We start from the raw sequence: 25,073 nt of genomic DNA on the forward strand, positions 1-25,073 counted from the left end.
ATAAAGCATAGATAGACAAAAGGGGTGTTGTGAGAGGTGAAGGGAAAGGCATAGTGAGAGGTGAGAAGAAGGGCGTAGTTAGAGGTGAGGAGAGGTGAACAGTGAAAGGTAAGTAGAGGGGAAGGAGAACGGTGAGAGGACAGGGAGAGTAAGGGAGTGTGAAGATGGGACGGACATAGGAGGGAGAGTAATAGGAGGACAGGAAGGGAAGAAGAAAAAGAAAGGAAAAGAGAAGAGAGTGGGAGAAAGAAAGGTTGGAGAAGATTAAGCGAAACTAGAGGGAGAGGATCAGATGAATGTGAGAAAGAACCAGAACATCTAAGACCGGCACTTTTCTCATCAAGCAACATTGAGAAAATCGGGGAGTCTTAGGATAGGTACAGTCAGAAGAACCCTTGATGGAGAAAAGTAGATAAGGCATTTGCCTTTAGCCCTTCAACTAAGCTAGCAGAAAGTAGGTGTTCCAGATCGCTGGTTGGGCAACCTAGGATTAAGGGACACCTGGGCTAGGGTGGGAAAGCCCACAGGGGACAAGAGAGAGACACCCATTAGTGTAGCTCCCCCCTTTCTTCTAGCCTGGTGAGATATATTGAATAATGTGCATATCGTAATCTTACTAGTCAATTCATTTCAAGCTATTACCACCTTTCTGAGTTTCCCATCTCTGACAATAGCTGACATCACCAACCATTTGAACATTGTATATGCAAACAGGTAGGGCAAGAAAAGACAAGCATAAAGACGAATTACAACATAGGTTTAAGCTTGTAATATTGGTTCCTGGGCATATAACAATGTTCTGACAGCCTGAGCTGGCATGAAAGAATGGCGCTGGTCCACTGCACATGCAAACTCATCAAACATGATACCACCACAGATCACGTAATGCATAGAGCACAGGTTTAAGGAAGCACTCACAGCAGGGCCGATGCGCAGAGGGAACCTTAAGCCTTCCACTACACTACCTCTGCCAGCATTCGTTATAGCCGGCCAGTACCAAATCAGAGAACTACGTGAGTGGGGAACGGACAAGACAATAACAGGAAAAAAATCACAAATACAGATCCACTACTGCCCTAAATGCGCTGGCCTCTTATGTAGAATATCACAACTCTTAAATTCACCATCAACCATTGGCTGCTATAATTTGGAGTTGGAAACTTAAGGTTTAGATGCATGCTGTTGGTACACAAATAGTGAGAGAGTTGAAGAGGGGAGAGCCACTGTCCCCTTCAAAGCATTGAAAGAAGCAGGGCAAGCTCACAAAGAAATTTAGGTCTCTGTCCCTACACACATCTCTTCCTTGACCACTCTCTTTGAGACTAACGATTAAGACTTCATGAGCAGAGAACTTTAAAGAAAATTAAAAACTGGTTGACCAGGAACCCATTTGGTAAGGAGAAGCTGGTCATTAAAATGTATAATTTCTAATACTTTACAACAAACATCTCTACTTTCTTCAAATTATGCCAAGTCAAGAACATTGCTATATATATATATATATATATATATATATATATATATATATATATCAAAACAGGACCAAATCTCACCAGCAATTGAACATAGTTGCTGAGACTTCCAATTCAGGTCAAGGTATTGTGAGGGGTCGGAAATTAGCGGAGGGCACAAAGTTGTAATATTTTCAACATGAGACATTTTATTAACTTAAAAGGATTGGATAAAGGCCTTTGTGTCCCTATCCTAAACAAAGTTTCACTATCTAGGAAACTGATACTAAAGATCAGTCTGTGTCTTGTCATCAAAATCATAAAAACAGTCCTTGTTCCCAAACTATATCTGACATGTAAGCAATAAAAGTTAAATGTTCTGCATTTTACTTAATAAAAGCTGTATAGAAAATAAATCTGAAAATTCAAAAAATGATCCTTCAATCCAGGAGGGGTTCCCTTCCCCTGGATTATTTCAGGTAGGATAACCACAATGTTCTTCTTAAAGTCTGAGTTTTTAAGGATGGCTGAAATGTCTCTTTCATAAAGCACTTTCTTAAGGATGGCACAAGTGTCTTTTCCCAAACAATGATTCCTCAGAATTAGTATAAATGTCCCTTTGCCACAACACTGTTTGGAAGCTAACAAAAGAAGTCTCTTCAGCTTTAAAAGCTGGAAAATGATCTAATTTTCACAACTGCTTCACAAATGACATGATGGCAAATACTTCTCTTTCGCACTAAGGTTTTAAGAATGGTTTCCTGGTATACTTCCCTGCCAAAAATTCTTCAATTAACTCTTTAGATCTTCTGGTATACTCTCCTGTGAGGCATCTTTCACTGTGTCTCTTTCTTTCATAGGTTTCATGGATTACCTATTATACTACCCTGCTCGGAATTCCCCCTTCTAGATCTTGCAGATTCCCTAGTGTACTCTCCTGCCAGGTATCGTTCTGCCTGATGCATTTTGTTCACCAGGTCTTTCTACAATGTTCACTTTCTTTCTAAGTATTACACAGTTGCACTCCTTCACTGTTTATATCCTTTAACTTCAAGTACTACTTGTTCCAACTTCCCCCAAATTGACATTTCATATAAGGAGACTTGAACAATCTTTGCCTTTCAACTGCTTCATTAATATCCTGTGGCTGGTGGCAATATTTGTTCCAATTTTACCCAAATTGACATTTCATATAAGGAGACTTGTAAATCTTTGCCTTTCCAGTCTATCTAGTCGGTATTCAAAATAACTATTCAATTGTTCGCAGCCCTCCAGATAAATTGTGTATTAGGCCTTTTTACACACAGAAATCTTGCCAATACAGCCCTTTCATGTATTCCTTGCGTACTTCTTACACAGGCTATTTATGGCAGCACCCCCATAAATCACAGAGCTCACAGGTGGCAGCGTGGCTAGCAGCAGCTTGCAAATCCACTCTTTACTTTAGTAATCGACACAGTTCCTTTCAAGAAGCAACTGGGATGAGTCCTGGTTGATTTAATTTTTTTAACGCTCTCTTCTGTTAATGATTCTATCAAGATAGTACTTTCGGAGTAATGTAAAAGGGAATTTGTGTTTTGTTCACTTTGTTCAACTGCCTGCATTTTGTAGGTTACAGTGTTATCAAAGCATCTTGAACCATGAATATGCTTTTCACTTTGCTTTAGGACACAGGTAGTAATGTGTAAAATAAAAATTGTCTTACATAAGGGCTGCATTTCTGCTCAACTGGCTTTAATAGAGGCAGGGCAATTGCAGCAGCATGGGAATTTCCTACGTTTTCTTTTCACCACAGAAGCACACCAATTGCATAGCTGGGCATATGGTCTGAACCCTAACTCCCATTCTGACCACCCACAGATCCTCAAGTTGCTAGAAATCAATGCAGCTCCAAAATTCAGGTAATTAAACATCACATTAAGGGGTACCTGATAATTCACTAAAGCACAATTTGATTGGTTTTCAGCGAGTGACTACTGTCAATGTAGACAGGATGCTCCCATTCAACGCAGTCAGTCACTATTGTCTGAAGCTAATAAAATTAACCCTTCTGTGAGCATGCAGGGCCAATCCTCGATACACACTGTAATCGACATAAGAAACAGGGAAAACCAACACACCCGTCTTATTGAGGTACCATGAATTGAAAACTCTGAATTAGAGCACCTTTGCGCTAAACGGAGGAAGAAGGAAGGCATTAAGACTCCCAAGCACATAATGGATGACAGGAGCTGGTTTGACCAAAGTGTGGAAAATCTACACAGCTTGAAGGTCAAAGATGAATGCACACGCCTGATTTAACTAAACAGTGAAAACACAGCTTATAGCCCTGAAGAAAGATATTAGGTTACATCCAAAACCTGTTGGCACTAAATCATTTAAAATTGAGATTTTTTTGGACTTACATTTTTCATTTTTTGATTTCCAAGCTGTATTGTTAATTTAAATATTGCTTTGTTTCGTTTTTCAACGAGTCTTGAAGTCTGTTACCATATGCAAAATATTGTTCTTAAAAACATATGTACAAACCCAGATTGTGTGTGTTTTGGTTTAATTGCAAAATATGTGATTCTTTAGAGATCGCTAATAAAACAATTGATTTTCGTATCCATTAATGAGTGAAGAATTTCTTTAAGGACTTAGTCCATTAGGAGTGCAAGAGGGTTTCCTGTCGGTTACAACAGGTTTCCTTTTTTATTAGTTATTGAGGTACTATCCCATAACCCTGTTCATGGACCCGAATCTATAATGACAAATTGTCATTGAATGGAAACTTTGGGGTAGCTCCTGGGGGCCAGTGGAAGCAACCCGCTCTGTGATGAAACCCCTAGAAGTGGTATAACATGGAACGTCCATAGACCTTGCCCCTCCTCATCCTGTTTAATATGGGGACCCCAGTGGGAGGGACGTGTCAGAAGGAGTGCCAAAATGAGGGTGACAATTTAGGCAGAGAAGTGTTTCTATGAACCGCCACACACTGTAGCGAGACGGGGTGTGAACAAGCTCTTTCGCCTGGTATCTTGCTTGTGAGGTTGGCATCATGGAAGGAGACACAGACACCAGATTAAATGCAATACAAATTCCTTTATTAACTCAAATGTCAGGATGGTATAAGGCCAAACTTAGGTGGGATTTCCCTACCTAAAGAAACTAAGGATCGTCTCTGTCAGTACGTTCCTTTTAAAGATCTGTCTGTGCCCAAAATCTATGCTTGCCCTCACAGCTAACACCAAAACAATGTGTAGGGATGTCAACCATAAATTAAACAGTGTTCCAAAAGTAAAGTTCTGAGCTATTTCCAGCTCACGCTCATATTCAGCTTTTCTTAAATATCAACACGTTCACCACAATGTCCACATCACCTTCTCTTGGGTTCAAGGCAATATAGTTCCACACGGTTTTAAATGTCAGGATGCCCTTCCCCAAGTTCAATATCAAAAGAAGTCACAAAAGAAAGTATCTTGAAGCTTTATCTTTGAGTAGCTCAGGGTTCCCTTGCCCAATCCTTAAATGCCTCAATAGTAGTTTTCCTTTTGACACAATAGCAGGTTTCCTTGTTAGCATATAGGAGTTCTCTGGTCTTGGCGCAATTGTCGGACCACACGATTCACCCATTACAGGTCACACAACTAGGAATCTTGAGTTGAATTTCTCAGACTTGACTTCAACTCTGCAGTCAGAGGTCTTCATTTGGATTAGTTTCTTACTTTCTTTCAGTACATGATTAAACATTAGCAGGTTTGCTATTTATATCAGTTCATTAATCAAGATTAGAATATATGCAATTGTCATTCATTTCAGCATAACATTTAGCAGTTCTGCTGTTGTCATTCAATTTGATATTCAATATTAGCAGCTTTGCTGTTTTCCTTCAATTTGGTATTCATTATTAGTAGTTTTGCTGTTTTCATTAATTCGGTATTCAATGTTAGCAGTTTTGGTGTTTCCATTCAATTCGGTATTAAATATTAGCAACTTTGCTGTTGTCATTCAATTCGGTATTCAATATTAGCAGCTTTGCTGTTGCCATTCGATTCAGTATTAAATATTAGCAGCTCGGCTGTTTTCAACCTTCATGGCCCGTCCAGAATGCCCCAGTCTCTGGGTAGTTTCCCCAGCACTCACTGGTTGTGTCTTCCTCCGACAGTCCTTGCTGCTTTCTGTGTTCCGCGCTCACGTGGAGACAGAAGCTCTTCGCCCCAGTACCTAAGTGGTAAAAATGACTGGTGTTCATTACTCTTTGTTGCTTCTTCCTCGTCTCAGTATTGTCATGTCTCAAGAGGGGAAACAAGGGGAGCTGATGTACAATAGCCCAAGAAGGTCGGGGAGGGTTAGATTGGTTGACATTAGGATAAGGAGGCTACTGTGTCTCGCCTGAAGGCATCTCACTCTCAATTCCCAGGGATTCTCCACCCAGGTGATCCTGCCTCGCTTGCCCACCCCCAGAGTCAGGATCCAACAGCGATGGCCTTTCCCTGGCCACCTGTGTAGAGGATCCTAGGGGAGTAGGAGTGAGAATACCCTCAGGTTTCTCACACCGTCCATGTTTTAAACAATGACATGTTCCAATGCAGAGGGGACTCGAAGAGGCCCATGGGTCACAAGCATGCTACATAACAAAAGGAAGAAAGTCACCGGCAGGGAATAGTGCCAGTTTGCAAACCCACACAGATGGTACGTTTTATCCGTCTGACCATATGAGAATGACAAACTTTTTTAAGGCGTCTGCCCATAATCTCTAAAGATATGTGGCAGTAACTTAACATGGAAGGAAGGGGAACCCATAACACATGAGAATAACGATAGGCGAAGTGCATGGGAATGAGGTGGAACCGTCGCATATTAACCAATCGTTTGACCCGGGGCTAATTACAAAATGGCCCAGCCCATCACATGCTTAATTGGATAATCCTCAACAGTCAACCAGCATAAAATGAGGCAGGTAGAAATTCGCTTTGATTGAGCGTGGACAGAATTCCGAAGAGTTGGTGTGTTTATTGTGTGACATGGTCAGAGGCTTGACCCTGTTGGGGGGGTTGAGGGGAGGGACAAGTACCCCTGCTGACTCGTGATAGGTGGCCTATGAGGGTGTATGCCAGAGCCGATCCTACCCCAGAGGCAGAGTGAGGGAGTTGGGAGGCCCCAGTCCTAAAACCCCTATATGTGCCTTGATTGTTGATTGTGGTACCATTGTCAATCACCCAATGCCTTGCACCCTCAAGTTTGGCCTGCATTTTCTTTGTTTTATTTCAGAACTACAAGGACCATCATGCCATGCTGTATCAGCGGAGACCATTGGGCTGGGGGAGAAAACTGAAGGCTTCTAGACAGGCTCTGACACTCTGGTTCTGGAGAAGAGTCTGTGGAGAAGCTGGATAGGAGTGCAGGTGTTAGAGACGGTGGTACTAAGCAGAAAAAGTGTAGCTGCGAGTATGATGGTGGATGTGTGAGTGAGTGTAGGGAGTGGAAGGATGTAGTGTAGGATATAAATGGTGAAAAGGTAGTGAAGAGAGAGATAATACAAGAGGGAGAGAGGGGGAGAGATTGCGGGGGAGAGAGTGAAAGAGAAGAATGGATTTTCTAGAGGGGAAGATTGGAAGTAGGAGGAAATAGTCAATGGAGGAGGGAAGTGTTAGAGAGAATAGGGGTGTGAGACTGGAGGGTCAGAAGAGGAGAAAGGGGAGCAGAGAGAGAGAGAGAGACAGAGACAGAGAAAGACAGAGAGATAGAGAGAGATAAGAATGAGAAGGAAGAGAGGAAAGACAGTGGGAGGACCATGAGGAGTAGTTGCATAGACAGAGGGGGAGGAGGGGAAATGAGAGAGGGAATAAGTGGAGAAAGGGGAGTATTGAGTATGAAGGCAAATTAAGGTAAAGGAGTGCAGGGGAGTGAGAGGAAGAGAGAGAAAGAGCACGTGCCAGAACATCACTGTGATCACTGTTGGAGAATTGTTAGCGCAGGGGACCTCTACGAAGCCCCAGAGGAAGTTAGATAGAAAAGTACTTTGATCTGGAGGCTCTGCCTGAGGATAAACTAGACAGTACAAGCCAGGGAACTCTAGGAGCCAACTCTAACTTTGGGTGATAGGGTAGCCTGAATTATGGTAGAGGGAGCCCGTAGGGGATTGAGGGACTAGTTAGAAACATCAATTAGTCAAGTCTACCTGTAGTCTCAAGAGGATTGAGAGAGCAATTTTAAAGTGCTTTTAATAAAAACCCTTGAACCATGCATCAGCCTCTTGTGAATATTAAGGCCAACTGTGATAATATAGAAAGAAAAAGAGGTTTGATAGAGAAAAGAGGAGGGAGGAGGAGTTTGCTGAACATTGATGCTATATTGTTTACTTTAAAAGGATGAACACTTTGCCCAGAGCCTGTTTGGGGCAGTAGCCAAGACCCTGGCAGAAGCCAGAGACCACCATAGCTGAACAGGAATTTGGTACACCTGTGGGGGGCATTTACCAAGACCGGGGCCAGGGGCTGTGGGGGTGGGGGGGAATTGAGAGATACCCAGTGACATAAGTAGAAGAAGTGACAGCCTGTGGGGGACAATATACCCAGACCCTGGGGGAGATACCAAGAGGCCTGAAGAACACTTGCTGGGGGCCACAAATGAAAACCTGGGGTAGAACCCAGATTTGAGAAGAAGCCCCAAAGCGTGCAGTGGGATCCCACTTGGGAAGGAGAAGCATGAGCCTGTAGTGGGCTCAGCTCAGGAGGGCGACCCTTGTTTGTGTTGTTCAAAATATTGAGAGCCCAATGTCTTCCCCAATGGGTACTGACAAGTACCCATTGGGGAGACATTTCTGTCGAAGGAGTCTGAGGAAGGTGACCTGCGGACAGAAAGTTACAATATTTGAGCCCAAAATCAAGGAAAAGAAGCCATCAAAAAGGTGAGCTGGGGTCATTAAATACCATGAGACTTTGTGTGACTTTAGGACCCAACGGGGGGTACACCACTGGACTGGGCATTTTTTAGAATAGACAACAGACTTAGAGTTATATACTAGGTCCTATTAGAAGAGCTCCTACTTGCACTTATTTGGTTCATCATTACTACTTGATAGGATTATCCATAGTTTTCCTTTTGTGTTCTAATTAGCCTTCAAGGTCCTATAGGAGTTCACTCAACCAACATCCTCAGCAGTATAATACCAAAAGAGGGTTGGTTGACCCTTAGCCCGAGGATCAAGAATCCCTACAAGAAAGGTTTTAAGGTCCTCATGCTATAATGTGAGAACTATCCCCTGCACTAGTGTTCTTTGTTATCTTCTGTGCACAGTTAATTTAACACGTGAGACACCTGAGGACATTCTCACATCTACGTCCCTTGGATCCTCTGTGCAGGTGGCCAGGGAAAGGCCATCAGTTTTGGATCCTGACCCTGGGGGTGGAGAAGTGAGGGCGGATCACCTGGGTGGAGGGTTCGTGGGGAGGAGGAGTGAAATGTCCTTAGGAGGGACGCAGAATCCCCCCTTTCCATTCCATAATGAAACCCTAGTCCCAGAAGCCTTGATGGGATATTGTTACCCCATTCCCTTTGGTAAGAGTAACATCAGAAAAAAACAAGCCTCGAAGACCTAGAAGGAAGGTGAGAAAGAGTGGGGTGCCCTTGGGTAAGACATTGTATCCCCCTTTCCCTATTGACAGCCAAGCCAACCCAACCCTTCCTCATCCTTTATGGGCTTTTATAAGCCAGCTCCCCTCATTTCTCCACAATTGACACTTGACAGTACTGGAACGAAGAAGAGGCAACTGAGAGCAATGAAGACTATGCTCTTTTACTACTGTAGTACTGGGATGAGGAAGATGCCTGCTAATAAGTTCAGAAGTGCAGCCTGTCAAGGGGCAGCAGGTGTATAAATGCAGCCCTGTGCAATGGCGGAGGGGGAACGACAGGAGAAGGACCAGGAGGCATGTGCATGCAGCAGAGAACCTTACAGTGTGGTGTGAGAGTTGGCATGCCCTGGACGGATTGAAGAAGGTGAAGAGAGCCGCATGGGAAGGATGCCCCTTTTCTTTCTGCTCTATGTGCTCGTTCCCCTGTGACGGAGTGTCTGAGGGGCAGGAACTGGAGCCCTGACACTAAAAGCAGAAGGCCGAGTGATCCGCGCTGCAGCACACACTCTTAAAGCGACCAGTAAGTTTCTGGTGAATGAGAAAACCGGTGCACGCATGTGTGAACTCTTTATTACCTGAATACTTTGTATCAGAGTGGTTGCGTGCTTTGGATTATCACATTTTCAAAAGTCTCAGATCTCTTCATTTTCAATTATCAAACATTTCCAGTATTACGCAGATGACACACAGCTCTCTTTACCGCTGCCTTCCCCTATCTCCACCACCTCCTCTTCCTCCTATCTGTCTGCTTGACTGCTATTCAGGCATGGTGCTCTGCCACTGATCTATGCCTGAATGCCAGCAAGACAGAGATCCTTCTCATTGGGACGCCTGCTGCTTGTTTTCCACTCACACTCTGGCCAGACTCCTTGGGTCCCCTCCCCTCAACCACTTGTGTGGCAAACAACCATGGGATCATCTTTGACTCCTCTCTCTCTCTCCACACATCAATGATCTTGTCAAAAAGTCCAATTTTCAGCTTCATCTCCTCAGGGGCATTCTACCTTTCCTCACCTTCCCCCTGAAGCTCAATGGGCCTCATTACTACCCTGGCAGTAGCCGTGCATGGCTGCCACCGGTAATAATTTTTTACCGGGTCCAAGAAAAGGGCAATAACCGGGTTATGCCGACCTTGGCGGTAATTGCCCTTTTCTTGGACCCGGTAAAAATCAATCCCCATTCCCATTTGAGCCCTATAGGGCTCAAATGGGAATGGGGAGGATGCTAACAACGGGCACGTTAATGACGGGCCCGTTGTTAGCCTCCTGGCCTGCTAGCGGGTCCCGCTTTTCACATCTGGTCAGACCAGACGTGAAAAGCTGGACATGCTAGCAGGCCATCGTAATTGGGCATCCCGTAATGAACGGTGCCGGTCCTGTACCGGCACCGTTCATAACGGGAGCGCCAGGGTCCTAATGAGGCCCAATATCTCCAGAGCCCTGGTTCTGTCACTACTTGACTACTGCAGTAGCCTCTTCCTCAATCTTCCTCTTTCCTCCCCTTGCTCCATCCAAATAATTCAGAATAGGACTGCAATGATTATCCTTGGCCTCAAGCCCAGGGACCGCATCTCTCCAGCCCTAAAATCTCTCCACTGGCTCCCAGTGACTGCAAGGATCAAATTCAAGACTCTTTGCATCATCCACAAGGCTGTCTGGGGGCTGGGACCTCACTACATCCAGCTCTATCTACCGAAATACCTCCCAGCCAGATTCCTTCGGTCTTCTGGCACCAACTTTCTGCAGGTCAAACGTTTCTCCAAGCAGAGAGTGGGAGGTAGATCCCTTTCCTCGGCTGGCGCCTCCCTCTGGAATAGCTTCCCTCCCCTCCTCAGACTTGAGCTGGATCTTCTTAAATTCCGGAAACTTCTCAAGACATTCCTAAACTCTCCCCTCCCATGTGAAACTCTCCATCTGCTGCTGCGACTGGAGCCTATTCCCTTCAGAGTCGTACAAGGGCCAGACCACCCCCCACCAGTCCCTCTCTAGCATCCTTTGCCAGCATTTGCCCTCTGGCTCCCTTTCCTGGACTATCCCAACTTATTCCTCCCTGTGCACTGCACTCCTCCTCCCCAGCCCCCTTCTTTCCCTTGGCACTTGCTGCCTTGGCCAGACCAACACTTGGTGTACCCCACTTCTGCACTTCACCCTCTACCCCCTCCCCCTTGCACTTATCACCTTGTCATGCACTTGCATGGTAGGATTGTCACAAGGCCAATATAACCGTTTCTTTGTTGTTGTATTCTTACGATTTCTCATGTACCCCACACAGCCCTCTCTTGTCTTGTGGCGCTTGGAAACACCTGTGTATAGGCGCAATTCAAATGTCCAATAAATAAAATGCTTTGTATCAGAGTGATCGTGTGTGTCAAGAAACACGTTTTCGAAGGTCTCCGAACATCGGACCATTCAATTAAAGTGAAACTAACAAATATTAAATTACAGATGAAGTGAAAATGAATTATATGCAAGATGTATCACTATTGAATACTGAACTAAATTAAAACCTTGCTAACAAACAGAGGTAAAACCTTTGGAACCCAAAAAGGGAAAAAAGAAACTTTAAATCCAAGCAAACCATTATACATTGAAGTGATAAATTAATATTACCAGCAAACCATTATATATTTAAGTACTAAACAAACCACAGTATGCAGAAATCAAATGGGACTTTAAAGAATAAACAAAGGACACTGAAGCCTCATTAACAGTGACATTTCAACATGGATGAAAGCAGCAAATTATTTGAACAAATATTTGAAAATAACATGAACTGAACTACGAAGACAAGGATATTTTGTGTTTCTTTTTGAACTGTACATCTTGAAACTTGGGAATGGAACCCTGAGTCCTGACCAGGAACATTTAATGTCAAGGTTATTTGATTTGTGTGACCCCAAGACTGGAATAAGACTCTTTCATCCTCAATCCAAGAAAGGGAATTTTGAGACTTTTCTTGGTGGAACTGTTTTAATCATGGGCAAGGGACAGAAAGAAAGCTGTGAGCTGGAAGAAGTGCAGAATTTTATGTTGGGCACTGTTTCTTTTGGTTGCTGACATCTCTACACATTTTATAGATTAGTTGTGAGGGCAAGCATAGGTTTTGGACAAAGACAGATTCTTAAATTGACCTATATGACTCAGACTTTCCTTAGTTTTATTTAGTTAGGTAGGGAAATCCCACCTTAGCATAAGGCAAGTTAGGCCTTTTCCCATCCTGACATTTAAGTTAATAAAATTGATTGTTTTGAATTCGGAATATGTTGTCTGTGTCCTTCTTCATGATGCCTTCACACACAGCCAACTAGGCCATCCACTTTTGCTGCCCCCTTTCCCTTTACACGTTCATGCAACCACACTTAGAAAATAAAGGTATTGCAACTCAGGGGAAACACCTATTCTTCTGTTGTGAGTCTTTTATCGAACCATCTAACCCTGAGACTCTCCAGTGATCAAAGGAAGGATACTGAGAGAATACAGTATGATTTTAATAAATGAGGACACAGGATGGCGTATCAGACTCCTCAAAGCTGAGGTGAGGCATGGAGTCAAGTGCCCAATACAAGGGTTCATACATGGCAAAAGATGTTCAGTTTGTCAAGGTGATGTCCAAAGAGTCATGCAATAATGCAGAACTAAATAAGTAAACATTTGCTGAAGTGGTCTTCTCCACTTCCATTTTCTTGGGCTTACAGTTTTGGGGGTTCAAAAATAATATGCAATTGGTTCTCATTCAAACAATCCCATATTTTTAGATGAAATATTTTTCGATCGGTAGCATTGCCATGCATTTTCCATTTTGAATAACATTTGCATTCTTAAAAAGAAACGTTCTTCCAAAGGTTTTAATAAAAATGTAAAATATTTTTAAAACAGCTTGTCGGCTAAGAGGATACGTTCAGTTCTGAGGTTGCAAAGTTTCTATTCGCCTTTAGCCACGAGTGTATTTCTTGTTGACAGGTAGCAAGGAAGCCCAAGCCCTTCAGCTTAACCTTCAGGCACACATTAAGCATTTAAAAGGATGAGAGGACTGCAGCCACAGAATACAGACCAATCATACCCTAACTGCTCCTTGGTAGACACAAGAGTATTTGATGCGCAAAGTTTTTGTGCTGTGTTCAGTTGGCTATAATTGCCAACTAGACTGAAAATAGCACAAATAAACAAAATGCACACAGAAAGAAAACCAATACTGCCTCTCACCCGGTGTAGCCTGATACCTCGTGGGTAGCGGGAAATGTCATCCCTTAGGTGCTCCACCCGCTCCCAGTGTTGCTCCCATTTCTCGCGTCTGTACTCCGACTGCCTCTTCTCGATCCGCTGCAGTATCTTGCTGTTGTCTAGGGAAATCTGTGCCATGTCCCGCCTGTGCTTCTCGATGTTCAAGCTGGAATAGGTTAGGAGAATCATAAGTAGGTTTAAATATTCAATTTTAGACTTAGTAGACATGTCTTTACATGGGGGATGGTATTGAAATGGTGGTAGTGGCACTTTGATAGATGTCCATCAGTGTAGAATCAGATGGTTCTTGGCATGCCCAGGGAATACACTTAACCACCCATGGCCGTAGCCTGATGCCTAGGAAAACCTCTAGTAAGGTGGCCAGGTTCCTTGTCCGGTGCTGAATACAGTTGTTCATTGACAGTAGTAACATGTGCCTTATATTCACCAGGATAGAATTTGCTCCCCTGTGTTCCATTATCAATCATGTACTTCGTTGGCATAAGGTATTATCTCTGCTTGCTCCTACAGGAGTCCTTGGTCAAATGGACAGACCTAGTTGTAGAGAAGACAACTCAATAGGTCCCTCCTAAGGGATCACCATTATCAAGGTACCAGATTACCATTAGAACAATTTTCTCAGCCTCAGAGGAGAAGGGCACTTTTCCCGTAGACCATCAAAAATCATTGCACCCGGACCTTTATATTTAGGATTCGTCTCGAGGTACTCGAATGCGACATCCACATTCAAGCCCACTTAAACTTTGGCCTTGAAAGTGGCCCCATTTCCTGTTAACAATGAATTACAGACATCGTCTGGCAGGAACTCATGCAAAGTAACATACATACTGAGGGAAACTATTCAAATACACCTTCAATTAATTCATGTGGAAAGCAAGTCTGAAAATATCAACACAGTATGGAGAAGGGCCCATGACTTTCCATACATCTCAAGTACCTAATTCTTTTGACCAATCCCACAGTTGGAACATTTTAGTGCAACAACTTGGCTGTAGTGAGAACAGCCTCATGCAACCCCCAGAATTGACAGATCACAGCAGCCTTGCGTGGAAAGGGAAGCAGAAGGAACAACCCCTTATCACAGCCTTTGATCATCACACTGACCTCTGCCTCACCCACCTGCAAAGGGATTCTTCAAGCCCCATCCAATGGCAGTTCTCCCCGACCTATCCTCATCGCGCTCCAAGCCCAGCTCCCACTTTCCCCATTTCTATTTTTCCTTGCGACTATCTGTCCTCCCCAGTGCACTCTAATCCCACTGAGCTCTTTTCCTTGCCCACCCACTTTAAAGTCCCCTACCATCTCCTGAATTCCTAAATACTCAGATTATCATCCTTGAGGCTACACACAGAGCTGCCAATCTTCAAACAGCACATCAATGTGTTACAATCAAAACACTTACAATTAAAAATCTGATCATCACTACACAAACACTTCTAAATGTTTTATTATATCATTCACTATATGCCTAAATATTTTATCTGACCCACATTTTTATCATCTATCATTCTATACTTTTACAGAAATCCATTGTTTGTGCAGGTGGGTGCCAAAAAATACCTCTCTGCACGTTTACTTTTTCTGGCACATATTCCATGGTGGGTTGAAGCGCTTGCACCATGGATGTCAAGTGAGTCAACCAAGCATTAAAGCTCCTTTTTTCCTCCCACTGAATGTTATGGGAGAGATTTGTATACTGTGCCGGTTACCACCATTGTGGTCTAACAGCCCCAAGGTTTAACCTTATCCAAGGTTTATCCAGAAAGTGGCATATTCCCCACCAGCAGGGGTATACAGTCTTTTGATAAATTCTTAATACATTGATCCTAATAAAAATATTTTGCCAACCAGGAATAGGTCATACCTATCTCTCAAATGCAGAATCATTTCAATGCAATAAACCCTAGTGTATGTGTCACAAAAATTACTGTGTGCCCCAGCCATGCTTCCTTTGACTTCAGCAGCACTAAACATATGTGACTAGCCTTCAGTGTGGTAATACATGCATCTCCCTGTCAGTCACAGAATGCATATTTGATGGTGGAGTAGCCTGAGCTTTTTAAATGTTTTAACATCACAGTGTTACGGGTAGCTCTGTTGTCAAAAGTGAGGTCTGCTAATCAGATCCCCATTCATAATGCTCCATGTTGAAAAGCATAGTGCAGCATTCAACGTTTCTGAGCCTACATATTGACACCTCTCAACAACTGCCTTGTAATCTGGCCACATAGAAGTGCAATGTGATAGGTTAATTCATGCCAACGACTGATGGAGCCCAAAGCTTCATCAGCCAAGGATTACCCTTTCAACCGTGGGCCCCCCTGATCCAAATTATAGACAATTGTTGACCCCCAGTACTTGGTAGCAGCTGATTAATATCAAAATATAAGCCCGGTATGATTGTGACATGGTGGTCTCTGGGAATCCACAATTATATTTGGTGTCATTTATTGTTAGCTTAATTTCTAGTGACCTTCATGTGAGTGCCTTCTATGTATTTACTGTCTGGCCATTTGGTCTCTGTCACAGCAAAAGACTAACTTTCCTTGGAAATGTTTTTCAACTTCCAGGAAGACAGTAACTGCCCTCAGAGGGCAGGGAGCGGTCCAGTGCTTCAAATGTTAGGCTCTGCCAGGCCAAGGAAATCACCCCAGTGTGGTACTTAACAGAGCAGCTTTGATGTAGGAAGACAGGGGAAGGGGCAGAGAAGAGTAGCCCAGGAAAAGTCTTTCAAGCAGGAGAGGAGTTCCATCAACATGGCATTTTCGTAGGGCTTTCAAACTCTGCCCACTCCCCACTTTCTACAGCCAAAGCATCCTTCGCCCAGCAGAAAATTCTGAAACAGCAGCTCCGATTGGACCCCTTATCGAATGCTGGTAGGGAACCAATCCACTGTAGAAGATTGCCTATTTAAGGAAGCGAGACCCCACTCCATTGAATTCTATTTGGATTACTGAAGAATTACAACCTGATATCTTGGGGGTACATCGGTCTGCTCCAAAGACCTCTTCCATAGAGGTGAAGACAAAAGCTTCCAGGAAAAGGGCAGGCCTTTTCCATAAACCATCACGGGGAACATTTGGGTGACCTGCTCTCTGGACAAGGCGTCCTGCAAGCTGAGGAACTTGCTGACAGGACACACCCTACAAGTGCTCTCTATAAACCTTCCTGGCTTGGAATTACAGAACAGAGGACTTACCTTGCCCCTGGAAAACCTGGATAGGTTTCCCCAGCACCAGAAGTCAAGAAACAACTCTGGAACTTATTTTCCAGCTTCACTCTGTTTTCGTGCCAACTGAACCGTCTAGACATATTTTTCAGCTGCTGCAAGCACCCAGAGTTGCCTCTGACACTTAAAACTTTCCATCTCCTGTTGATGCGCTGACTTAACGCATTGCATCTATGCGCTCCAGCCATTTCAGATCCAATCGCCACTGAAGAACCTCATCACATCATTGGACCACCTCAAGCCGACTTGACTGCCTCAAAACCGATGATCCATTGGGAGCAACTGACTCGAAATGTCTCAACGCTGGTTCAGCCCATTGTAAAGCACATATAAGCCTGCCTCAATGGTTTCACACCCCAAGAACAAGCATTAAAGGTATTTTAAGTGGTTATGTCCCCCTGGTTTCACTTAAATAGCGCTAGCAACTATTTAGACCCCACACTGTACCCCTTTAAAAGACATCTTCAATGAACTTGTCATTGCTGCTGACAATATTGCCTGACCAACCCGGTCTTCAGTCCAAGAGTGCCACCTTTCATTACAAAGTCTGCACATTTTGTGCCTTCTCTTACAGGAGTGGGTTTTAGTGTTTTTGATTACTTTGTATTTTCAGTTTAATTAAAGTATCCTATTTTTATAGAACATTTGATGGACATTGTTTTGTTTTGGTAACACAGTACTATGGTAGTTTGGCCTCCTTCTGTGTTAGCTTACATCCCACCTGACCAATATATCCCGCCCTATCCCATTATACCTTAAAGAGGGGAAGAAGGGAATACTTGTATGGCTGTGCCTGTTTCAGCTTTATGATTGGGATCACTGCTGGTTTAGTAGTAGTTGTCCACTACTCATCCCTGTACCCCTGCAGATCAGTAGTCATCTCATCAAACTCCAACTTCAAATAGGATAAATTGCAGGCTTGTGCTATTTCATTCAAAGCAAACATTCCTTCTTTCATTCTGAAATGATGTCTGCACACAAAATGGACAGGTTAACACAAATGGTTTATTGAGATAGTTCTTACAGCAAAGCCCCAGCTCTCCATCAACTGCCACTCTACCATAAAACATAACATTCCCTTCTTTGCTGTACCGCTGTGTTCTAATGACATGGTTCCAATATAGCACAGCTGCTTCACCCAGGTGGGAGCACATTATAACACATCTCCCTCCCCTGACTTTACTGAACAACAATTGAATTACTTAACATTTTTCAAAGCCCAACTATACACAGATAAAACATGACACTTCCGAACACAGCAGCTATGTGCAGGGAACAATATGCTCAATATTCTTCACTGCTCCCAGTATGACAGGGCTTCTGTGGTCAGATACCAACAAGCAGTGGTGTTTCTCATACATGCCTAATCTGCGCCACTCTTGACAAATTCCACACCTGTCCTCCCCACACTCTCACCGCTCCCCTCATCACCTCCATCACTTGCACCCGACCAGAATACAGTAAATCTCCTTTCTTTTTCATAACACCCTTTTTTAAGCGACCCCAATCACCCACTGACACCTCTATGCTCTGTCTACCAGATTTCTCATTCACTCTCTCCACCCATTCACTTTTCTTTTTGTCCATTCTTGACCTCACTTCCTCCACCACACAATCCGTGTTGCGAGCCCTACCCAACCAGGGAGGCAACATCTTGGTGTTGGGTTTTCTTCCCTTCATTAACTCAAAAGAACTCACATCCGTGGATGCATGGGGCGCCAATAGCAAGGCGTACAACCTATCCGTCACGGCAACATGTTTTGTATCTCCTGCATGCACCTGCCATTCTCACGGCCTCCATTACACATCGGTTCACTCTTTCCGCCACCCTGTTTCCTTCCGGGTGATAAGCCACCGTTCTCTTGTGCTTCACCCCACAATGCATGAGATATTCTTCAAAGCACCCCCTACAAATTGCCTACCATTATCTATCAGTATGGAACTAGGCAATCCTTCTCTCTCTCAAATAAACTTTGTAGAAAATCCACCATAGCGGAAGCTGTAATGTCCTGCACAATTTTGAATTCAGTCCACTGCGAAAACAGATCAACAATAATCGCAATAAAACTACCATGTCCACTGCCTAGATCAACCGGACACAGAATGTTCAACGCCAAATAACACCTCACCTTCTATGGCGCCGCTACCTTCATCAATGGTTGCAGTCGTGCTACTGCGCCCTTTCTTGATTCCTCGCACTCAAGGCACTTTCCCATCATTCTCTCAACATCTCGGTCAAACCCAGGTCACCAATATTCATTTCTCAACACCACCTTGGTTTTTGTAACTCCAATGTGACCCTCATGGGCAATCTCCACCAACCTCTTTCTCAAGTTTTTTGGCACTGCAGCTCAGTCCCCCCTGTATAATATCCCACTCTTGATACTCAATTCTGATCTCACTTCCCATATGCTCCTTTCCTCCCCATCGAGCAATCATTTCTCTGGCCAGCCTTCACTCACAAACTGCATCACTCTCCGGAGTGCCCCCTCCTCCTCACTGACGGCACTCAACCACTCTTCACGAGTCACAAACACTGTATCGGTAACACTGTCCTCCGCTGTCACCAAACCATCAGATTTCTCGTTCCCTCCTAATCTCGATACCCGAACCGCCAAAACATTCTCTCTTCCTGGAATCAGTTCCATAACACATTTGTGACCCTGTATCCGGGCCACCCAACAAGCAACCCTGCCTGATACCACCTTCAATGGTCTATGATCAGTCCTAATGGTAAATCCTACTCCCCATACAACATTCCAGAACCTTTCAACACCACAATGACATGCAAGAGCCACCTTCTCCAAAACCGAATAATTCCTCTCTGCACCTCTCGGCATCCTTGAGGCATGTGTCACTATTTTCTCACCACCATCTGGTCTGACCTGTGTCAGCACAGCACCAATTCCTTATCACTAGCATCCACAGAAATGATACTCCTCCTCCTAGTGTTAAACATCGCTAGAGGCCTCGCCATATCTATCTCACCTTTAATCTTCTGGAATTCCTTCTCACATTGCATGTCCCAGCTGAATTCTACACCCTTCTTTAGTACCCCTCTCTTCTTCACAATTTCATCAGAATAATTAAGCACAAAATTCTTATAGAACTCTATCCTCCCCTAAAAGGATCTTAACTCTCCTTTACCCCTCTGGGACAGAATTTTCTTAATGGCATCCACTGTGTCATTTTTTGGACTCGACCCTTCACTCGAAATTTCATGGCCCAAATATTCAACCACCTCTTTTCCAAACACACATTTTTTTGCCCTCAACGTCACACCCCTTTTTTCAAAATAACTAAAACCTTCCTGACATTATCTTCATGCCTTTCCCTTTCCCATGTCTCTCCACATACCAGGATATTGTCCTGGAAACAATGTACATCGGGAATGTCCTTTAGCAGCTTATCCATCACCTTCTGGAAGACGGACGAGGCCGAAACCAGTCCAAAAGGCATCCAGCAAAACTGAAATACACCCTCATTTATGATAAAGGCGGTTAATTCCTTAGATTTCTCATCGAACTCGATGTGGTGGTAGGCGGATGCCATATCCAACTTTGAGAAATACTTAGCCCTTCCAATCAATGCCAACATCTCTATCATGTTTGGAAGTGGATGCCTTTCAACAACCACACATTTATTGAGTTCCCGCAAGTCCACACATAACCTTAACTCTCCACTCGCCTTCTTCACTACCACCAAGAGGACACCAAGAGGACACCCATTCCACACTTCCAGCTGGTTCTATCACGCCCGACTCCTTCAGTTTTTTGGATTCCATTTTCACTCCCTCTGTGAGAAACCTCAAGGTGTCTCACTTACTAGTGCCCGGGGGTTCTGTCATCCAGGTGGCCAGGACACGGCCATCGCCATTGGATCCAGTTCTTGGGGGTGGTCCACTGAGCGAAGATCACCTGGATGGGGGTCCTGAGGGAGTGGAAGTGGGACACCAACGGGTGAGACGCAGTATCACCCTTCTTCCAACACCTTTTCTGCATCCTACCATATAGGACATTCAGAAACACTGCCCCCCCCTTTTTCCACATGAACACTTTTTGCACACCACAAAACACAAATGACTAACACCAGAGCCATTTACCTGACATGTCCAAATACAAGGGTCATGCAGAGTCAGGCAATTGACCAGAATCACACACACACACCTGACAGCCTTTCCATTCCCCAAAGGGATAAAACGTAGAGCACGAGAGCACAATACAAGCAAGGCAGACCGCACGACGAGAGAGCTATCCAAGCACAGTAGTTCAGAAGGAGGAGAAAAGCGGCAAGAACCGACGGGGCGACAAGGAGAGAAGCGACCTTGCCGTTTCCGATCCAGACACGCACAGCCTCCTCAGAAGGAAACATAGGATTGCGAACAATAGCCCAAGTGTGTTGCAGCAGATGTCAACGGTGCACAGAGCGTGCCTTACGCTGATAAGCAGGACAAAGGGTGATGCCTGCTACCGTGGTACCATCCTTGACACCAGATACAAGTAAAGCCAAGTGGTTCATCATAGCTGGTGAGTCGAGAGGAGAACCGATAAGAAACCGAACTCTGTTGAATGAAAGTCACAAAGTGGCAAATTATGAAAAGTACAAAGAACTGTGAGCATTGAGGGAGAGCCAGCTGCAGAGGGGTTTGGCACCATGTGGGTGGTCACTCGAGAGATTCTGGCTAATCCTGTGTTTGTTGAACTACTGATACCAGAAGGCCTTAAGAGAGCCGCAAGGAGGCCCTAAGAGAGCCGCAAAGAAAAGGCCAAAGTGGTCATACAGGGGTCTAGCAACACTCCCGTACAATCGAAAGTCTTTGACCAGCACATCATTGGAAAGCTAACGGAGGTGAATCCCACATAGTGGATTCAAGGGAAGAATTGTGTAAAAAGAAAGAATTGGCAAGAGTGAACCCGACGGAAGGATCTCGATAGAACGGGGCGAAGCCTGAAGTCCCAATGAACAGTGTGTTCACAAAAGTGAACCCGGCAGAGGGGTATCCACAGTGAACTGTTTAAAAACACATTAAGATTTGTGAGTGTCACAGGTGAAATTGTTCTGAAAAGCCGTAGTGAACCAGACAGAGACTGAGATTTGAGAAGGGTCTGAGCCCAGAAGAGGGAGATCCTAGGGTGCCAGAGTGAACCCGATGGAGGGAGGCAAACATTTGAGAGGGGTCTGAGCCCGGAAGAGGGGGACACAGGGTGCTAAACCATCACCTCACCAACACATGAATGCAAGAATAAGAAATCTTTGAATACAAACCCGAATGACTCTGACAGAGGGAGGCTAATATTCTAGAGAGGTCTAAGCCCAGAAGAGGGAGACCGAAGGGTGAAGAATCGTCACCCCAAGTGCAATCCGAAAGACCTTTTTGTTTGTTATTTGAACTTTCAGATCCTCGGAAGCAGGAGAGACAACCTCTGAAGATCACAATATTGATAAGAACTGTTTGAAGGGTCTGCACCCGGAAGAGGGGGATCCAGGGTTGAAGTCATCACCCAACGTATATTTGGAACAGAACTTCTTTTTGTTTGTTATTTTTAGAACTGATCAGGTCCTTGGAGGCAAAACACTTTTGTAGAAAAGAGACACTCACCGAAGGTCGTGAAGCGGAACTGTCGTCTCATGCTGGGAAAGCTCAAGAGTATGCTGTGCTCAGGAGTCACACCTTGTCCCGTGCTCAAAACATGGGAAAGGGAGACCCCTGGCTAACACACCCTGACTTATCATTTGTGAACACTACATTCTTTCTTGTGAACCCTATCCCACACTCTTTTTGTATTTAGCGTAAGTACTGGGAATAGGTTTTTCTTAGTATATGCCCTTTTATTTGACATAACGCCACTAGGACTGCCTTATAATTTGATGGTCATAGCTTGCTTCCAACTTAGATTTAGGTTTAGACTAGGTGTCTTTCCAAGCTACCTATACAGTTTAATAAACACCCTTGAACTGTGATCACTCGTGTCTGTCTATTCTTGATACCATGCCTTCCTTACACCTCTCTCAACGTCATTGGTACAGAACGCAATTTTGCCGTCACTGGAACACTCAATTTCTTGAGGACAATTCTATGTTTCCTTCCATTCACACAACCTTAGAGAACACTTTGGGAAATGTTTCTGATATGCTACTACTCTCCCCAATGTGCATCTTCAGTGTTGGGATCTAGCCTTATTTTCAAGCCTCTCGGTTCCCTCCATCCCAACAGCGTTTCACCACTCTTGGTAACATAAATCTTCCCATGGGTTTCTCTCCCCTTGAATTTCAGATGTGCTACAAAATATCCTATTATATCGATTTTACTCAAATTGTATCCTCATATCCTCTTGTCGGAAGGCAATAGGTCACATACCTTCTCACTCACCTTCTCATATACATCGCGAGACATCAAAGACTGGTTCGCACCCGAGTCTGCCATCATTCGCACACTTGTCACTTCCACATCAGTTGATGCGAAAGGGCTATCACATTCACCATACTCATCGCATCTGACCATAATAACTGTAACCACTTCTATATGTTCATCATCATCATCACCCGATGACTGTTGTTGGAATTCCTCATTGACATACAACACCTTCCTATTTCCCCCAACAGAATAATTTTTACTGCAGGTGCCATAGTGGGCCCACCTCTTATACTTGGAGCCTGTAATTTTCCTCCCCAGACACACAGGAGAGCTGGCAAAATGATTTGAACTAGCGCATCTGAAACAAAGTCTCTCCTCCATATTCTGTCCCTTTTGCCTCTCCCCTTTAGTGCCCACTAGCTCTCACCTTCTTTTTCTTTCATTTACCAATATCTTTTGCTTGGTCGCCCACTCTCAGGATCTCACTGGGGAATGTAAGAACTCATGGTGGCAACAGTAAAGACAGACACAAGTATTCACAGTTCAAGGGTGTTTATTGAACAATGAATGCAGGGTGGGAAAACGCTTAGGCTAAACATAAATCTAAGATGGGAGCAAGCGTCGACAATGAAATGAAAAATAAGGCAGTCCTAGTGGAGTTGTGTCAAAATAAAAGGGCCTATGCGAACAAAAACCTATTGCCAAATCCTCATAACTAATTCTAGAAAGAGTTTGGGATAGTGATAGTGTTTCAATACAGAAAAGAAGTGTTCCAAATAATAAGTCAGGATGTGATTGACAGGGGTCTGCCTTGTCCGCGTTTTCAGCACGGGACAAGGTGAGACAGTGGAGCACAGCACATGCTCGGACCTTCTCAGCACGAGTAGACAGTTTCGTTCCAGCTGCCACAGTACACACTCAAGACTTCTCAGCACGAGCCGACAGTTCTATTCCATCTATCAGGTTCTTCGATGGTAAAGTCTCTTTGCATTAAAAAGTCTCTTGCCTTTGAGGCCTGATGTATCCAACAAACAAATACAAACAAAAGGTTCTTTCCACAGTTCACATTGGGTGATGGCTTCTGTCAGAGCCCACATCGTTGTGTTCAGGGAAGGGGAGGGACGGGGGAAGTTTGCGGCAGTTGCTGCCTCTATGTTAATAAAGAAGGTCGCTGGCACATTAGGCTCCTGCGTATCATTTGAGGCGTTCGGCCTAGCGCAGGCGAGCCCCCCCCCCACCGGGGGAAGTAACAATGGCGATGAGCTGGTACATGTCCCACTACCACCATGCCGAGGTCTGTGGCCGAGCAGGGTAGTGCGTCGGCGCGCCTCGGGCACAGCACCCCCGCAGCAGAAAGAACTTGGCGCCGCCTCTCGAGAGACGACGGACCTGGTGAGGGAAGCCCAGGCGACTTGCGCCCGCCTCTCCCAGCAGTATAGAAGGCGTCTGCACACCCGGTGAAGAAAGTGCGGCGCACGAAGCCCGGGGGAGGGGCTGTTGGCGAATCCCGCCCGCGACTCCACAACGAGGAGACGGAGCGTCCTGCAGAACAGAGAGGCCTCACGGGAACACAAGCTCAGCAAGGCAGCGTGAGGGTAAGCACCACCCCTGCCTGCTGTTCATCCGGGGCACCAGAGCCACGAGTGTTCACGGCTCACAAGCAGGTGACTGGTTGCTCCATGCCCGTAGGGAGGTCAAGACAAACCTCAGGCGCCAAGAGACCTGACGCACGCCTCATTAGGAACACGCTGCAGGCAGTCCACCCCACTTGTGGGCTGAGGTGAAAAAGCACACCTCAGGAAACAAGGGCCTCAACGCACGCCCCAAAGACACACATAAAAAATCCTATCACCTGCACACAGGACACCGACATATCGTCTGACATGTCGGATTCGGCGAGCACCACGGCCTCATCCTCAGGAGGAGCGGGAGCGGCGGCAACAGGGTCACCAAGAGGAATAGATACAGCACAAGACAACAACCAACACACGCAAAATGAGGGAGGTGCATCCCAAGTCATGCACATGCCAAACCCATTCGAGATACGAGATACATCAAATCTATGTCCCTGCTGGACCATATGGCTCCGAGACTTCAAGTTCCACACCGGTGCCATAGGGCTAACAGACGACACAAGGCTGAAAAATACTCTTTTCATGGCAGTAGGACCAGCAGTAA

At 44.8% G+C, this 25,073-nt stretch overlaps 1 protein-coding gene across 2 annotated transcripts in view; it reads right to left on the reverse strand.

The window, feature by feature from the left end:
- Positions 1 to 25,073, reverse strand: part of LOC138504297 (uncharacterized) — a 344,376-nt gene that overhangs the window by 85,559 nt on the left and 233,744 nt on the right. For both annotated transcript variants that reach the window (XM_069624699.1, XM_069624698.1), the window contains exon 4: positions 13,273 to 13,456. In XM_069624699.1, coding sequence (XP_069480800.1) covers positions 13,273 to 13,456 — 184 coding nt within the window. The remainder of the gene's footprint in view (positions 1 to 13,272; positions 13,457 to 25,073) is intronic.

This window comes from Ambystoma mexicanum, chromosome 11, assembly GCF_040938575.1.
Source record: "Ambystoma mexicanum isolate Mex_15411 chromosome 11, UKY_AmexF1_1, whole genome shotgun sequence".
Lineage (NCBI taxonomy): Eukaryota > Metazoa > Chordata > Amphibia > Caudata > Ambystomatidae > Ambystoma > Ambystoma mexicanum.